Source organism: Heloderma suspectum, chromosome 3 (genome assembly GCF_057233095.1).
Source record: "Heloderma suspectum isolate Gila_16-S chromosome 3, 16-S_ref, whole genome shotgun sequence".
Lineage (NCBI taxonomy): Eukaryota > Metazoa > Chordata > Lepidosauria > Squamata > Helodermatidae > Heloderma > Heloderma suspectum.
Window position 1 is genome coordinate 32,863,398 of NC_139460.1, and position 15,191 is coordinate 32,878,588.

The following is a 15,191-nucleotide window of genomic DNA, read 5'->3' on the forward strand; positions in this document are numbered from 1 at the left end:
AGCAAATTTTATTTTAGCTGTGTTGTTATTGTACAGTCATGTGGCAAAGGCAATAAGCTGCATACGGTCTGATTTAAAAAAAAAACCCAAGAGTGCTATATTTGAGAACAGACTTTTTCACCTGCCTAATTCTGCTTGCTTTTATTTTCCAAAAGGTTTGTGTTCAAAAATCAGTATTTACAGTCCCTTACCCTCTTGCCAAGTACTTCAAACCCACCCAAATATCCAACAAGCATTATTGGATATTGAAAATACAGCTATCTGTTAGAAAGGGGTGTGTTTTTTTTGGGAGATACATGAATTTTGCCAAGGAGAAACTCCCTTCTTCATGAAAGTGCTATGGGAGGAACACACCAAATGTTTGGATGTTGTACATGTACGCTGACTTGCATATTAGCACGGTGGCATCACAGAATGAAGTCCTAAGATATGTACATAGTGACCTGGTTTGCATGACATGACAACCCACGGTGGGTTGTCACCCTTGTTTGTTTCAGAGTGGCTTGTCATGGTGTCTGAATCCAGCACAATGACTTAAGCATGGGTCGTTAACACGCACAAGCCACACTGAGAACCCATGGTTTGTTGTTGGGTTGATCAGGGTAGCTTGTTTTTAGGGTGCCTTGTCATGATGTGCGAACCTGGCAGCATGGGTTCTGCATGGCTTGTTTGAAAGGGCTACAGAGATGCCTGGCAAGAGTGGCAAAAAACCCAACTGCTCCTCACAGTGCCCTCCACCCTTTCTCTTCCAACTTCGCACTTCATTTGACAGCGACCAGCTTTATCCCCTTGTGAGCCAAGTTAGCACAGCTAAATGTGTATGTGTGATTGATTTACCCCTGGTTAAGCACATGTTGCCCCAATTTTGGGATCATGGTGCTTCAGGAGGGGGGGGGGATTTAAGCTTTCTTCTTCCTGTTGAAATCTCCTCCACCCATGGGGGATGTTTAAAAAAAAGACTTTTTCCTTCTTTTATAATCTGCCCCTGAGGTGGATGGGGAGGATTTCAGCATGAAAAGGAAGCATAAATCCCCACTCCCAAATCATCATGGTCCCAAATTGGGGTTTATACACTTACCCAGAGGTAAGTCAACCATGCATACATGCTTAGCTGTGCTAGAAAGAGGAACGTCGCTCATCCCCAGCTGTGAGGAGCAGCCAGAGGCTTTTTTTTTTTTTTAAGTGTTGAAGAAAATAAATAAAACCCTCAGCTACCTTGTCCTAAAAAGTTAGCCCACCCCCACCCACCTCCTGTTCTCCACTCTGAAGATATGCCATATATATGTTAACACAGGTGCTTTGCAAGGCAATAAAGGGGGGAGGGTTCATCACAGCAGGAGTATAAAGAGTTGTGCAGCAAAAGCCCTGGGATACATGCTGGGAGTGGGTGGAAGGATGAAGTGGCAAACAAACCATGGCAAGCTGGCAAGCACCTGATTGTCTGTCAAGCAACAGTGCAGCTTAGTGAGTGATAAACCAAGGCAGCATGGCTTGTTTTCAACGTGGCTTATCGTGACGTGCAAACCGGCCCAGTGTGATGGATGTGTACATTGGTACGCAGGGTTTGTTGGATTTGCTCATTTAAAAGAACTCAGTTCCCTTTGGATTATGCTGAATACAAAATCAATTGCATTAGCTTAACAACCACCTCATTCACTTTTGCTGTCCAGGTCTCCCACCCCTACAATCTTAAATGCCTGGATGGCCAAGTATTCTTTGTAGTGTGTCCTAAATATTTCCACAATTTAAAGAGATGCAGAGTTTTCAAGTCTTCAGAAAAACCTGAAGTGCAATTTTACTGTTTCTTTAACATCCTTTCCTCAAACAACTATTGGCTAAAGTTACAATCCTAAAACCATTTATTAATTTAAAATATTTATAGGCTGCCTTTCAGGGCATAGCCTGCACAAGGCACCCTTTAACAGTAAAATGAAATACATTAAGATCTATTTGAAGTGTCAAACCATTAGCACACAGTAATAGAGGGCTGGATCCAGACCTAGTCATGCTTAGGGTAGACCCACTGAAATCAATGGGACATAGGGGTTCCCACTGATTTCATTGGGTCTACTCTAGGCATGACTAAGTTTGGATCCAACCTACAGAGTCTCAGGAATCAGCAGCATAACACACTGTTAAAGAAAGGCAGTCTGGAACAACTGAGACTGAGGTATGCTTCAAGGCCTGCACCTAGGTTGGGCAATATTCCCCCTTAGAATAGTGCCTGGGGAGAAATCAGGAGTAGGCTAGAATAGTCCCGCTCCAACATTCCTTACAGCAGGAAAAAGCAAACAACCAAATTGGGGGATCCCAAGTTCTCTCACTGACCTTGTATGATTAAACCACTCTCTTTTCTGTCCAGGTATAAGCAGGGGAGGGAGAAGGGATTACCTGGAAGTAAATTCAACTAAATTCAACATTTAAAAATCAGATTCTTGCACAGATTTTCTACAGATCACCACACATTCAGCAGTGTAGTGTAAAACAGGGGTAAGCAGAAAATAGAGCTCCAGATCTATTTGGACTTCAACTCCCAGCATTCCTGACAAGTGGCTATGCTGGCAGGGCCTTCTGAGAGTTGAAGAACAAATATCTGGAGATCTAGCTCCTGCCCACAGAGAGCTAGACCAGAGAAACCTGCGTTCAAATTCCCTCTTGGACATCAAGCTTGCTGGATTACCTTGGAGCTAAATCAGTCTCTCAGAAATTTCTCTTCCTACCTCATAGGAAGCGGGGTGGGGAGAGACAGAGAAAGATAATCACAGATATACCACCTTGACCTCATTGGAGAAAGGACAGGATACAAAAAACAAACATACTTGGTAAAAATAAATTATGGGCAGTATCCAAGGTTGCCCGTGTGCCAGAGGGACCCACCATTAGCCAACGACAGCCCAGTGGTTCTAAAAACAACCCAAATGAGCAGAAACGCTCATTTCTGGAACAGGGTAGGGCAGCAGAACTTGCAGAAGGAAGCTCTGCAGACCCGTCCTGATCCAGAAAAAAAAGTATTTGTGCTTTTTTCTGGGGTTGTTTTTAGAACCGCTAGACTTCTGATGTGCAAGCGGTGGATCCCACTTGTGAAACAGATCAAGCAGGAGCACAGCAGCATTAGACACCACCCTATATGTTTATGTTTTCCACGGAATTAGTATATAAACTGTTCATTATCTACTACCTTTAGGGCTCAGATTGTATGTCGCTTGCACGGTAATTTTATGTTTCATACATTTCACATAAAGACATGATGTAGCAACAATCATTAATATTGAAGATTAAAAACTATGAGTAAATAACGGTTGTCCATTTAGAGCAAGTCACTCTCTCAGCTTCAGTTTCCCATTTGTAAAGTGGAATTCCAACAACTCACCTTCTCATATATTTTTATGAGAATAAGCAAGAACTACATTGACATGTTGGCAAGGTATTTAAGAGATAGCTGTATTGGCTATAGGATACTTTTAGCAGATGCATATACTACTTCTAATAATCTAGATACTATGCTTCTGTTAACAAAGCCTAAGATCGCATTAGCTTTTTTAGAAGTTGCATCACACTGGCTCAAGCTTTGCCTGTAAACATGGGGAGCAGGTAGTGTTTTATTTTAACATATTTTAATACCATTGTATTATGCTGTAGGTGCTTTGGAGATGTATGCAGAGAATGTGACATGTCACACACTTAAAATAAAGCACTTTGCCCACAAAAAAAACCCTATAACCATCAACGGCCACAGTCTCTTGCTTCTGCCCACAAAATATAAAACATCAAGACTCAGCAAAAATGAAGCAACCATACATGAGGATAGGGCACAATGGGACCTACAGATAGCTCCAAATATTGGTGTTCAACAATTAACAAAGTTACTTTGACTAACTTGTTTGAGCAGGAGCTTTCTTAAGAACACAGATTTCTACTTCTGCATACAATGTTCATAGGTTTCACCATTCAAGCCTAGATTGTCTAGGTGCCCACTGAAAAAGTTCATGAAACAGGAAATTTAGCTTTATGTAACACAAACACATGCTGGATAGTCTGTAGCAAAGAAGAAGGAAAGAGGACATACACCAGTTGGCAAAAGTATTATTTGTATTAGCAGGTCCTAGTGCTGCCTAGGGAGTAAGAGGAATGTCTTAAATGGAGGGGGGAGAAAAGGTAAAGAAACAGGACAAAGCAAAGCGGGGGTGGGAGCAGTGATAACGAATTTGCGCACGTGGGTGCCGGAGAGAAAAGGCGAGGATGGGCGACGGAGGTTATTAAGGAGGTGAAAGGAGCAAGAGCTTCACTATTAGAAGGAAGACAAAAGCCAAGAGAGGCCAACGGCGCGGTCCTACTGGCGTCTGCTCGTAAGCAAGTCCCTCTGAGGTCAGCGGGACTTACTCCCAAGTAAGTGCGCACAGGACTACAGCAGCTTCAGACGAGGGAAGGAGGGCTGGGGCAGCTGCAAAGTTTCTAAGGCAGCGTGTGGGAGGGAAAGGCGATGCAACGCCGCCGGGTTATCCGAGGAGACTTCCAGAGAGGGAACCGAGGGGCACCTAAAGCGAGCCTTCCCCAGGGAAGGAGGACTCACAGGGCTTCCCCCCAAAATATAAAACTGGGGCTCCGCTTCCCACGCACCCCCATTGGGCGCTCCTGGGCCGCCCTGCCTGCCCGCCCGCCCGCCCGCCCGCCCGCCCGCTCCCTGGCGCGGCGCGGCGCCCCTCACCATCAGCACTTTAGCCGCGTTCTCCAGCTGGGCGATCACCTCGGGGGCTCCCCCCGCCGCCGCCACGGCCGCCGCCATCATGGTCTCTCTTCAATGACGCGCCATGCACTGCATTCTGGGACAAGGCGGCCGCGCAGCCAATCCCTGGTGCCGGCGGGCAGGGAAGGCGGGGACGCCAGGAGAACTAGTTTGCAGCGGTCGCCGGCCGGCCCTCAGTCGGAGGCGCGCAGGGCGGAGGAAGGTGCTTTGGCTTCGCGCTGGGAAATGGCCGTGGGAATGTGACCCTCCCTTCCAGTTATGAAGCCGGGGGGCGGCGCGGCGCGGCTGCTGTGCTTCAGGAGCACGTTAGCCGAAGCCCCGAATGTCCTCCGCTCGGAGGCTCCCAGTTCAGTTTTCCTCGCCGCACCTCGGTATGAGCCTGCTGGCCGAAACCTATGTGTGTGCGAGGGGTCGTAAATGTGGAGACTGCCTTTGAGCGTGTGCAGAGAGCTCATCACGGAGTCACCGCGACCTATCCCAAACTTGTGGGGAATCCGTAGGGCACGGCTTTCTAGGACAAAGGGAGTCAAGCTAGGTATTGCATGTGCGAGTGACCATACACCGGCCGCTAAAAATAAAGACTGTCCTCAAAGTAGACGAGTGTTATTCCTTGAGCCCCAGCTGGGACCCTTTTTAGCAATAGTAAGCCTGAGCCTAGCTGGCATACTTCTCCCTTATTTGCTGTTGCAACCGGTAGAAATGTAATAGGTACAACTTTTTAACAGCTTGCTGCAGTTGTTGAATTTCTACTTATCGTGCAATTATCAAAGGCACACGGTCCCTCACAGGAGAAGATAACAAGCCTGTTTCTCTCCCCCCTTTCCAACAGATCCCCTCTCACTCCGTGTGTGTGTGTGTGAGAGAGAGAGAGCATTTTTAAACCAAAGGGTGGCTGTACCTCAGTGGTAGAGCACATGCTTTGCCCCAGGTTCAAACCCTGGCATCTCCACTTTTCTCTCACATCGCAGTTTTCTCTGTTTTATCTCACATCACAACTATATCTGCATGTGAGCCACCTGCAGCAGTGAATAAGGAACCTACCCATACATACCCATTCACATACAGAAACAACGCACCGAGGTATACCTAAAAACACGTCATACAAAACACAGTTTACAAGGTGCATGGATGTGTGGCTCTGCTTTCATCTCAAGCAATAAAAGCTTGAATGTTAACCCTCGTTCACAAACACACCCCATTCACTGGGTTACTGGATACCAGTGTCCTGTATATGTGTAGAAGTAGAAGAGAGAGAGAAGTATGCTTCCTGGACACCAGCAAAAACATTGGATGCAAGAGACAGGTATATAACTAGCACTTTATTGTGACTGATCATTAGTTCATTGTAGCCTTTTTTCAGTTTACCATGCAAAGTTATAACTTCATGGATTTGTGCCTGGCCAGAAGGTGGGGGAGATCACCAGAGCTATCCCATGACTGCTGGTACTGTAGTATTGTCATTTATATGACCCAACATGAACAATAAAGGTGAAATTGATTAGTTACACTTTGACAACCTTTATGAACCTTGTAGACGCAATGATGGTGATTATCCATGGGATCTCATTTTGGGCTCCAAATCTTAAGAGGTACTGCTAACATCTCCACTGGAGAGTTCCAATGTTTGTACTTATATATGGAAAGTGGGCGGATAAGATTTTGTTCAGTGATCTAATCAAAATTTCCATTTCACTTGCAATGTAATAAATGTTTTCTGGTATTTATAGCACTGAATTATATACAGTTACATAATTAATGGTAGGGTTCATTAATTAACCCCATGGGGTTCTTTAGGCTTACAGCCCCAAATTACTAATACATCTTTGGTCAGAAACAGGTTTACAGGTGGAATTGTTCAAACTTTCTGATGCTTACTGGAGAGTCTACACCAAAGTGATGTGCAATCTGAACCTATGCATGTTTATTTGGTGGTAAGTCTCACAGAGTGCACTGGGATTTATTCACAGCTAAGTGTGCATAAAGATGGCAGTCTTGGAGTATGGAATCATAATTATAAGTAGTTATTCTGGATTAATCACAGTGCAAAGGGGTGATCTTGCATATGTGGTCTAAGATGCACACCAAGAAAGTGGTTGATCTCCGCTGTCATTCTGCCCCCACAACAGATGGAAGTTCGAGACGCTAGCTACAGGGTAGATGTGTAATGTGTGGAGGGTTTTTTTTTTTAATTGATGCTGTGCATGTCTTACATTTCACATATGTTCATATCAAAAATTGAACTTGGAATTTTTTCTTAGACCTTCTGGATTCATTTCATTTGGATTTTCAGTTATATAGGACTCATACTTCACCTTTAAATATATGTCAGCAACTAGAAATGTTAGATCCTTTTTTCCTAGCTTAGCTATGCTTCACACCTATTCCTATAAATTCAGTTATCATGGCTAGGATCTGAAGAGCTTCAGGAATGCTCAAGGACATGATTGACTTTTTTCTTTAAACACCAACACGCTGTGCAATATCAGAAACTGCTTTTGAAAGTCCTCTCAGTTTCAACACTGTTTTGTTATGTTGCAAAGGGGGCTCCTGTTCAAGAAATACATGTCTGTAGCCCCTTTCAGTGAAGGTTTGTAGATCCTGGTTTATGGCCCTAGGCATAACAGTTTTGAATACATTGATATTCCAAATTGCCAGCCTTAATTTTATGGCATACTAGACAGCATATTATTAAAAAAAATACTTAGAATAACACAGATTTAATTTGTTAGTAAGAACAGAGGTTATGTAGGGGTGCAGGACAAGAACAAATTTTCCAAATATTTTCTGAGAGCCATTAAGAGCTGTAAGTAAACTGAACTAGTCCAGTATCTGCAACTCCTGAAGATAAGGCTGAAGGTCAACTTCTCTATAACCAATTATCATTTCATTTCACTCCCTCTTTGTCTATACAGATTAACGGCCACTGAAATAGCTAAACCATAAATAAATCAAGCATGGATTCGATACAGTGACAAGTGTAATACATTTATCTACAGTAGAGGACAAAGTATACATGTCATCCAAAACAATTAAATAGAAACTTGTGTATAAACACTACCATTTATCACCACTATAATAAATGGGACACTGAAATCGAGGATTAGAAGCTTTTCATCAGATGATAAGCTTAAGTCTAATAGCATCATAATCACTTTTTGTCCATTTGTGTATTTTCATATTTCCAAAAATACTGCTTTCAGAGTAGGAATGTGAAGTGAAAGCAAAAGAAGGTTGGGCCATCCAGTATATCCAACTTACTTCAAGTTGTGTACTGCAGTCATGACCAAAATATATTTACTGAAAAGTCAGCCTCACTGAGCACATTGGGACTTCCTCCTTAGTAAATGTGTTTAGGATTGCAGCCTTAATTGTTCAGTGTTCTCTTCAGTGTAATTCCTTATCATTTGCTACCATCGTTCCATTAACACAAGAGAACTGTGATGGTCAGTACTATCTTATGATTCAGCTAAAATGCACTGAAGCAAGCAACTCCATATCCTTTCCTCAGCCAACATCCACACAAGGAGCAAAGTTTTTTTTTAAACTACAGTTACAATGTATAAGAACAAGAATTAAAATAGGTAGCATCTAGTCTAGACTCTAAAGCAGGGTTGGGCAAATTATGGCCCTCCAGATGCTTTATCCTACAATTTCCATCAGCCCTAACCAGCATAGCCACTGCTGAGGCATGATGAGAGTTATGGGCCTAAACATCTGGAGGATGACAAGTTGCCCATCCCTGCTCTAATACAATCAACTGCATAGTCTCTCCAGATTAGATGTTTTACCCAGACAACTTCCCTAGCATCTGTAGTAGAAAGGATGCACCAGTGTGATTAACACTGCATGCAATACGAAACACCCTTGAGCCTCTTTCTTTCATTTTTAAACCAAAGAGTTTGAAATACTCTCATACCTGGAGACTGCTTTCTCAATCTTGCCTGATTTTATCAGTGGGACCACTAAAATCTGCAGTTTCATTAAAGCAGAACGTTGTTCTGTATGAGCTGGCAAAATCTGTACCTTTTTCCATCAAATCTGTCGAACATTAATTCACATTAGTGTTTTTATCCTCATTACTTTTTCCCCACATGCATGAAGTTGCCTTCATGCTGTGCATGAAGTGCATCCTTAAGGGACAAAACCTACAATGCAGCTTCATTGTGAGAGAAATATGCACATGTCTGTTTAACTTTCAGTTTGGAGTTATGGCTAAAGGTCAGTTCTTCCAACCTTGCTGGAGGAATGCGTTGTTTCAGTACAGAACGATTTTATTCTCAAATAAAATGTTTCTTCTTCCAGTGGCAACTATTATGGCTTCCAGTTTTGGAAAGTCCTCAGTCTTTGGCTCATAATGGATGCTGGATTAAATGACATGGTAGCACTAGGTTGCATTATATTCTGCCGTCTTATATTTCTTTCAGAAATGTTTCCTGCCATGTTTCCTTTAGATGAGTTACACTAACACAGGCCAATACTGTCCACCTGCACTACACAGCTTAAAAAACGGGGGAAACAGTATAAGGAGTCCCTTGTGCTACCACATTTGACACTTCTCTGTATGAAGACCCACAAGAAATTTAGTTACATATTTTTTTTACTTGAGACACATAGAAGAGGTAGCAACAGTTATCAAAATGCTTGTCAATAATTACTGGAAAATTAAACAATAAGCAGATGTCATCTCGTGAACCCAATAATCCTTGTAAGGTGCTAACAATAACTAGCAATAAATCCTGAGAATATAAACAACTGCAAAAGTCTCTACATCCTCCTTTTCCCTCACACTTTATTCTGAATAACTCCTCTTCCCCAACTGACTTTTCTAACTGCTTTGGAATGCTCCTGTCCATCACAGCCACTCCAGACTGGTGTTCCAAATGGGCTACAGCATTGCACCTCTCCTAGCCTTATAATGATGCCGCATACATCAACACTAATTTGTTGTCGGGGTTGTGCGAGGGTTAAACCATAGTCTGTTCTAGGGTTATGCGAGGGTTGTTTAACACTGCGGAAGATCTCAGTTCTCAGGCAGGATTAAATGGAAGAAGATGGCAGGAAACCTGTTTCCAATCTAATTAGGGCTTTATAGGTCAAAACCAGCACTTCGAATTGCATGCAGAAACATATAGCCAGTCAATGCAGTTGTTACAGAAAGGGGTGGCACGAGCCCTATATCCTACCCCTTGCTGCAGCTTTCTGCACCAATTTATGTTTCTGAACAGTTTTCAAAGGAAGCCCACATAGAATATTACACCATCCTGATCCTGGGTAGCCAGCCGCATGACTAGTATACCATGTCACAACATGCTGTGATGTCTTGAGGATGAACTGAGCTGTTTGTCACTTGCATTATTCCATTGATTCTGAATATCAGTTGTCAGCTATTCAGAATATTCTGAATATCACTTGTCAACTTCAAGTGGGACAATCCCAAGCAGCCAGCCAAATCTGAGGTCACTTCCAAGTTGAGTTAACAGCAGGGGATCATTATGGCCAAACAGTAATTTGCCAAGGGAAGTTATGCAAGCTATGAGTTGAACAAATCGTAGAGTTAAATCCTATGGGTTGTATGCTATGTTAATCTTACTTAGAGTAGACCCATTTAAATGAATAGGACTAAAGTTAGTCACTTAAGTCTCATTAATTTCAGTGGGTCTACTCTAAGTAGGACTAACACTGGCTTTTACTCGTAGGATTTAAGTTGGCCATGACTAACTTATCCTACTGATTTCAATGGGTCTACTCTAAGCATGACTGAATCCAACCCTATATGTACAAATACAATGTATGCAATTTCTCCTTGAGATAGGACAATTCTTTACCAACAGTTGCATGAGAAAGTGGCCACTGATTTGGCTGCCTATTCAGGAATGCAGTGTCTGCCCACAATACAGAGAGCTTTCTGGCCATTCTGTCCCTCATTCCAAGTTACCTGTGTACACTGTATAGCCACACCGAGTGCTGTTTTTCTCGGTAGAAAGGCTGGGTACAAATCAAATCAGTCAATAATATTGTATTGTATGATCATGATCAAATATCAATATCAGAGAGGTTGCTGAAGCAATCAAGCACTCCAGGTTACCTAATACTTTTTGTCTTCTTTTAATGTATTATATTGTACATTGACATAGTAGTGAAGGTGGTGATGCAAATCACTTTCTCTGCAAACCATTGATCTATGAATAGAATGAAATCTATTAATTGTGGAATGGTTAATTAATCATATGGATATGTTAGATAATGTCACCCACACATACTACATCCTTTATTCACATATGAAAAATGTCCTTCATACTTTACAATTAGATGAATGCCAGCCATACAGTAGAGGCTCAATGAAAAAACGGGATGTGTATAAATGGAATCATTGTCTTGGGTAGCAGACAAATCCTCAATTAATAGCCCCATCTGTATGCATTTCTGGGGGGTTTTGAGCTTCCTGCAGTTCTAACCCAAGTCTTTGTTTGGGAAATGGTCTTATTAAAATGGGTGGGTATATTATTTTAATGGCTGCAGGAGCAGAACGTTAATTTTTATGTCTGTGTTATCTCCTCTGGATGCCTCAGTCAGGGGATCAGGACCATGCTGCATGGAGAGGAAGGAGGTGGTTCTAGGATGGCCATGTGTCCTTTTTGTTTTTTTTACAGAGGACAGTCCTCTGTTCAAAAGTATCCTCTGTTTGAAGGTCCAGTTTAAAGATAAAGATCCATAAGAAAGGGAGAGCAGGGGTCCTTGAACTTGCCCTTCTACTGTTGGTTGGCCACTATGAGAGCTCTGCCTCTCGTTCAAATCTTCACCAAGGTTGGCCGTAGAATCCCTGTCCAAATGTCTGGAGACAGTGAGTGGCTGGATGGGGAGGAATAAGCTGAAGCTGAACCCTGACAAGACCAAGGTACTTTTGGTGGGAGACAAGAGGAGGCTGGGGGATGCTGACCTGGTGTTGAATGAGGTACGGCTACCCTTGAAAGACCAGGTCCGCAGCCTGGGGGTCATTTTGGACTCCCAGATGTCCATGGAGGCTCAGGTGTCAACTGTGAGCCGGACAGCGCTGTATCAACTCCATCTGATATGGCGGCTGTGCCCCTTCCTTCCCGACCATCTGCTCCCATTGGTAGTACATACCCTGGTCTCCTCTCGTTTAGACTACTGTAATGCGCTCTACGTGGGGTTACCCTTGAAGATGGTTCGGAAGCTGCAGCTGGTACAGAACGCGGTGGCTTGCCTGATTAAAGGCAGCCGCCAGCGAGACCACATCACTCCAGTGCTGAAGGAGTTGCACTGGTTACCAGTTGTTTTCTGGGCCAAATTCAAGGTGCTGGTTTTGACCTTTAAAACCCGATATGGTTCCAGCCCAGCCTATCTTAAGGAGCGCCTCCAGCAACACCAGACAGGCCGCTTAACAAGATCAGCCTCGGATGGCCTTCTCTCTGTCCCATCAGCCAGGACAGCTAGACTGGTGGGGACGAGGGAGAAGGCCTTTTCTGTGGTGGCCCCCACTCTGTGGAACTCCCTCCCTAGGGAACTCCGTCATGCCCCCTCTTTAATGAGCTTCCGCCGTGTATTAAAAATGTGGTTGTTCAGGCAGGCACTTGGGGTGGGTTAGGGTATTTTAGAACATGTTTTTATTGTAGAATTTTATTGTTTTAAACTGTTGTATTATATGCTGTACATCGCCCAGAGTGGCTGGGTGACCAGCCAGATGGGTGATTAATAAATTTAATAAAAAAATATGTGAACAGAATACTGGACTAGATGGATCCTTGGTCTGATCCAGCATGGCTCTTCTTATGTTCTTATGTAGTTAGTAGCTGGACAGTGGACTGAACAGGCAGGCACACAGGTTACCTGGTCACAGTCTTCCCCATGATGAAATCGTATTTCTATTTAAATTGTAATTATTATTTCTGTATTTGCATTTACACATGTAAAATTAGCATATACACATTTTATGAAAATCTTACCCTCTTTCGTCATCTTCTTTGATGATGCATAAGTGGCCACCGTACTATAAGAACTAATACAGCGGTCCACGTGCTAGAGGGGAGAACATTTTTCTCTTTTGCAATGTGTGTATGTTAAGAACTAAATCTCTAAAAATAAAGTTACACTTTTGGACTTTAATGAGTGGAAGTAGTCATTTCCCACTTTTTTAGAGCAGGGTGCACTGAGAGCCAGTGCGGTATAGTGTTCGGCGTGTTGGATTGGGACTGAAGAGACCTGGCTTCTAGTCCCCACTCTGCCATGAACTTCGCTGGTGACTTTGGGCCAGTAACTGACTACTCCCAGCCTAACCTGCCTCACAGGGTTGTTGAGATGAAAAAATGGAGAGGAAGAGGATCCTATGTGTGCACACCAAGCCTCTGATAAAGATTCCCTGCATCTGCCATTACACATGGAGATATGGAAGTTCATGTGTGTGTGATTGAGAACATGTTGCAACAAGTGGGAGGAAGGAATTGGGGAAAACTGGGTGCACACAGCATGTGTGAGTGGAGTACCAGTCAAAGGTAGGCCCAACACAGGCCAACCCATGGCTATAGCTCTGATAAGTATTATCTTACATCTCGTTGATAATGAAGGGAAACACAGAGGTGATTTCTGACCTAACAGTTACAGCTATCACAGGCTTTCTGTACTGTATCAGTAGTTCTTTAAAGATCTTTTTTCATAACATTGGACAAAGTGTTCTCCTTGAATGTGCATCATGAATCCAACCTGACAGATGGTACGATAACACTCAGGGATAACCACTCTGGTAAGGCTGAATTATTTTGCTATCACCATTTTATTTGCACTCAGGCTGGATTTATTTTTCCCATCTCAATCACTAGATAAAAGATTACAGCTCTGTGGTAGTTCAATAGCTAGAATTATAGCGAAGAGCTCCAAAAGGATATCTCCAAAGTGGGGGTGTGGACATTAAATGGCAAATGTGGTTCAACTGAAGACCAAGAGGGAACGTGAAGACCAAGAGGAAACATTTTATCATTTATGGTGGACTTGTAAAAAAGCTTAAACAATTTGGAAACGAATACAGTCCTTAGCTCAAAGAATATTAAAGACTACTGTAGAACTAAAGCCAGAAACTTTTTTATTGGGACTAACAGATAAACATGTAAAAGAGAAGGGGGGGAACCCTCTTTCTCTGCATGACAATGGCTGCAAGGCTATTGTATGCACAAAAGTGGAAGAATGAAACAATACTAACTGTGAGTGAGTGGATCATGAAAATGATGGAACTGGCAGAGATGGTAAAACTTACTATTATAATTAAAGAAGGGTCAACAGCTAAATTTATGTCAGATTGGAAACCTTTAATAGAATTTGCACAAGAAATAGAGAAAAATGATATCTATATATGTGGATTTTGAACTTTGAGATGGTTGATTCTCTTTTTTCTGTTGTTAAAATTAGGAGAAAGAAGATAATGTCTGTGAACTCAATGTATGATATACAACTAAGACAAGAACTAGAGAATAATAATAAGCATTTGTTGTGTAAGGGGAGCCAAAGGTAGATATCTTATAATCTTAAGAGATATTTTAGTGTATGTGTATTGTTGTTATGTTTCTGTTGTTATTGTGTTTTGTTTTTCTTTAAAAAAAATAGATAGCAAATGTGGTTTAATATAAGCAAGTGTAGTAATGCACATTGGGGTAAAAAAACACTCTAACTCCACATATACGCTGCTGGGAGCTGGTGGCAACAGACCAGGAAAGGAATTTTGGGTTTGTGGTAGATGGCTTAATGAAAATGTTGACCCACTGTGTGGCTGCTGTAAAAAAAAAAAGGCAACTTCCATGTTGGGCATCATTAGGAAAGGAACTGAAAAATAAGACTACTCTTATACATATATGGTATGACCACACTTTGAAAACTGTGTACAGTTCTAGTCACCTGCCCTTCAACAAGGATATTGTAGAGTTTGAAAAGGTGGAGAAAGGGCAAGCAAAATGAACCTTTGTAAATTATTTCTTTATTGAATTTTCATAGTGTAACAAAACATCAAGCATTGATTAATTCATCAATAAACAATCAACTATACAACCAAATTAATTTGAGGAGTGCTGTCATCTATTACATTTAAAGTTTTAAATCATGAGAGGAGCATTTCATTAACTTAATAGGTCTTTCCATAAAGTGCCATGAGTTTTAGGAGAACATGTTGTGTCTTTGTCCATGCTTGAGTATTCAATAAATGGGTGCCATGTGTTATAAACAATTATTTACATGTTGGCATAATCTTGAGCTCTTTATTTGCCTAGTTAACTTCTCCATCAACTCAAGAGATAAATATATCAGAAACAGAAAACCAGCTAGGGAGGCAGTTGGACCACTGGATGACAATGGAGTTAAAGGAGGACTGAAGGAGGACAAGGAGATTGCAGAGAAGCTGAATGAATTCTTTTCATCCGTCCTCACTGCAGAAGATATAGGACAGATA

General features: G+C 42.3%; 1 protein-coding gene across 3 annotated transcripts in view; it reads right to left on the reverse strand.

Annotated features, from left to right (window-relative positions):
* Window positions 1–4,808, reverse strand: part of XPO4 (exportin 4) — an 86,422-nt gene extending 81,614 nt beyond the window's left edge. For all 3 annotated transcript variants that reach the window (XR_014788999.1, XR_014788998.1, XM_084842841.1), the window contains exon 1: window positions 4,706–4,808. Coding sequence is in view for 1 of the 3 variants with exons in the window: in XM_084842841.1 (XP_084698967.1) it covers window positions 4,706–4,786 (81 nt within the window). In the remaining 2 variants the exon portion in view is untranslated. The remainder of the gene's footprint in view (window positions 1–4,705) is intronic.
* Between the last annotated feature and the right edge of the window lie 10,383 nt (window positions 4,809–15,191).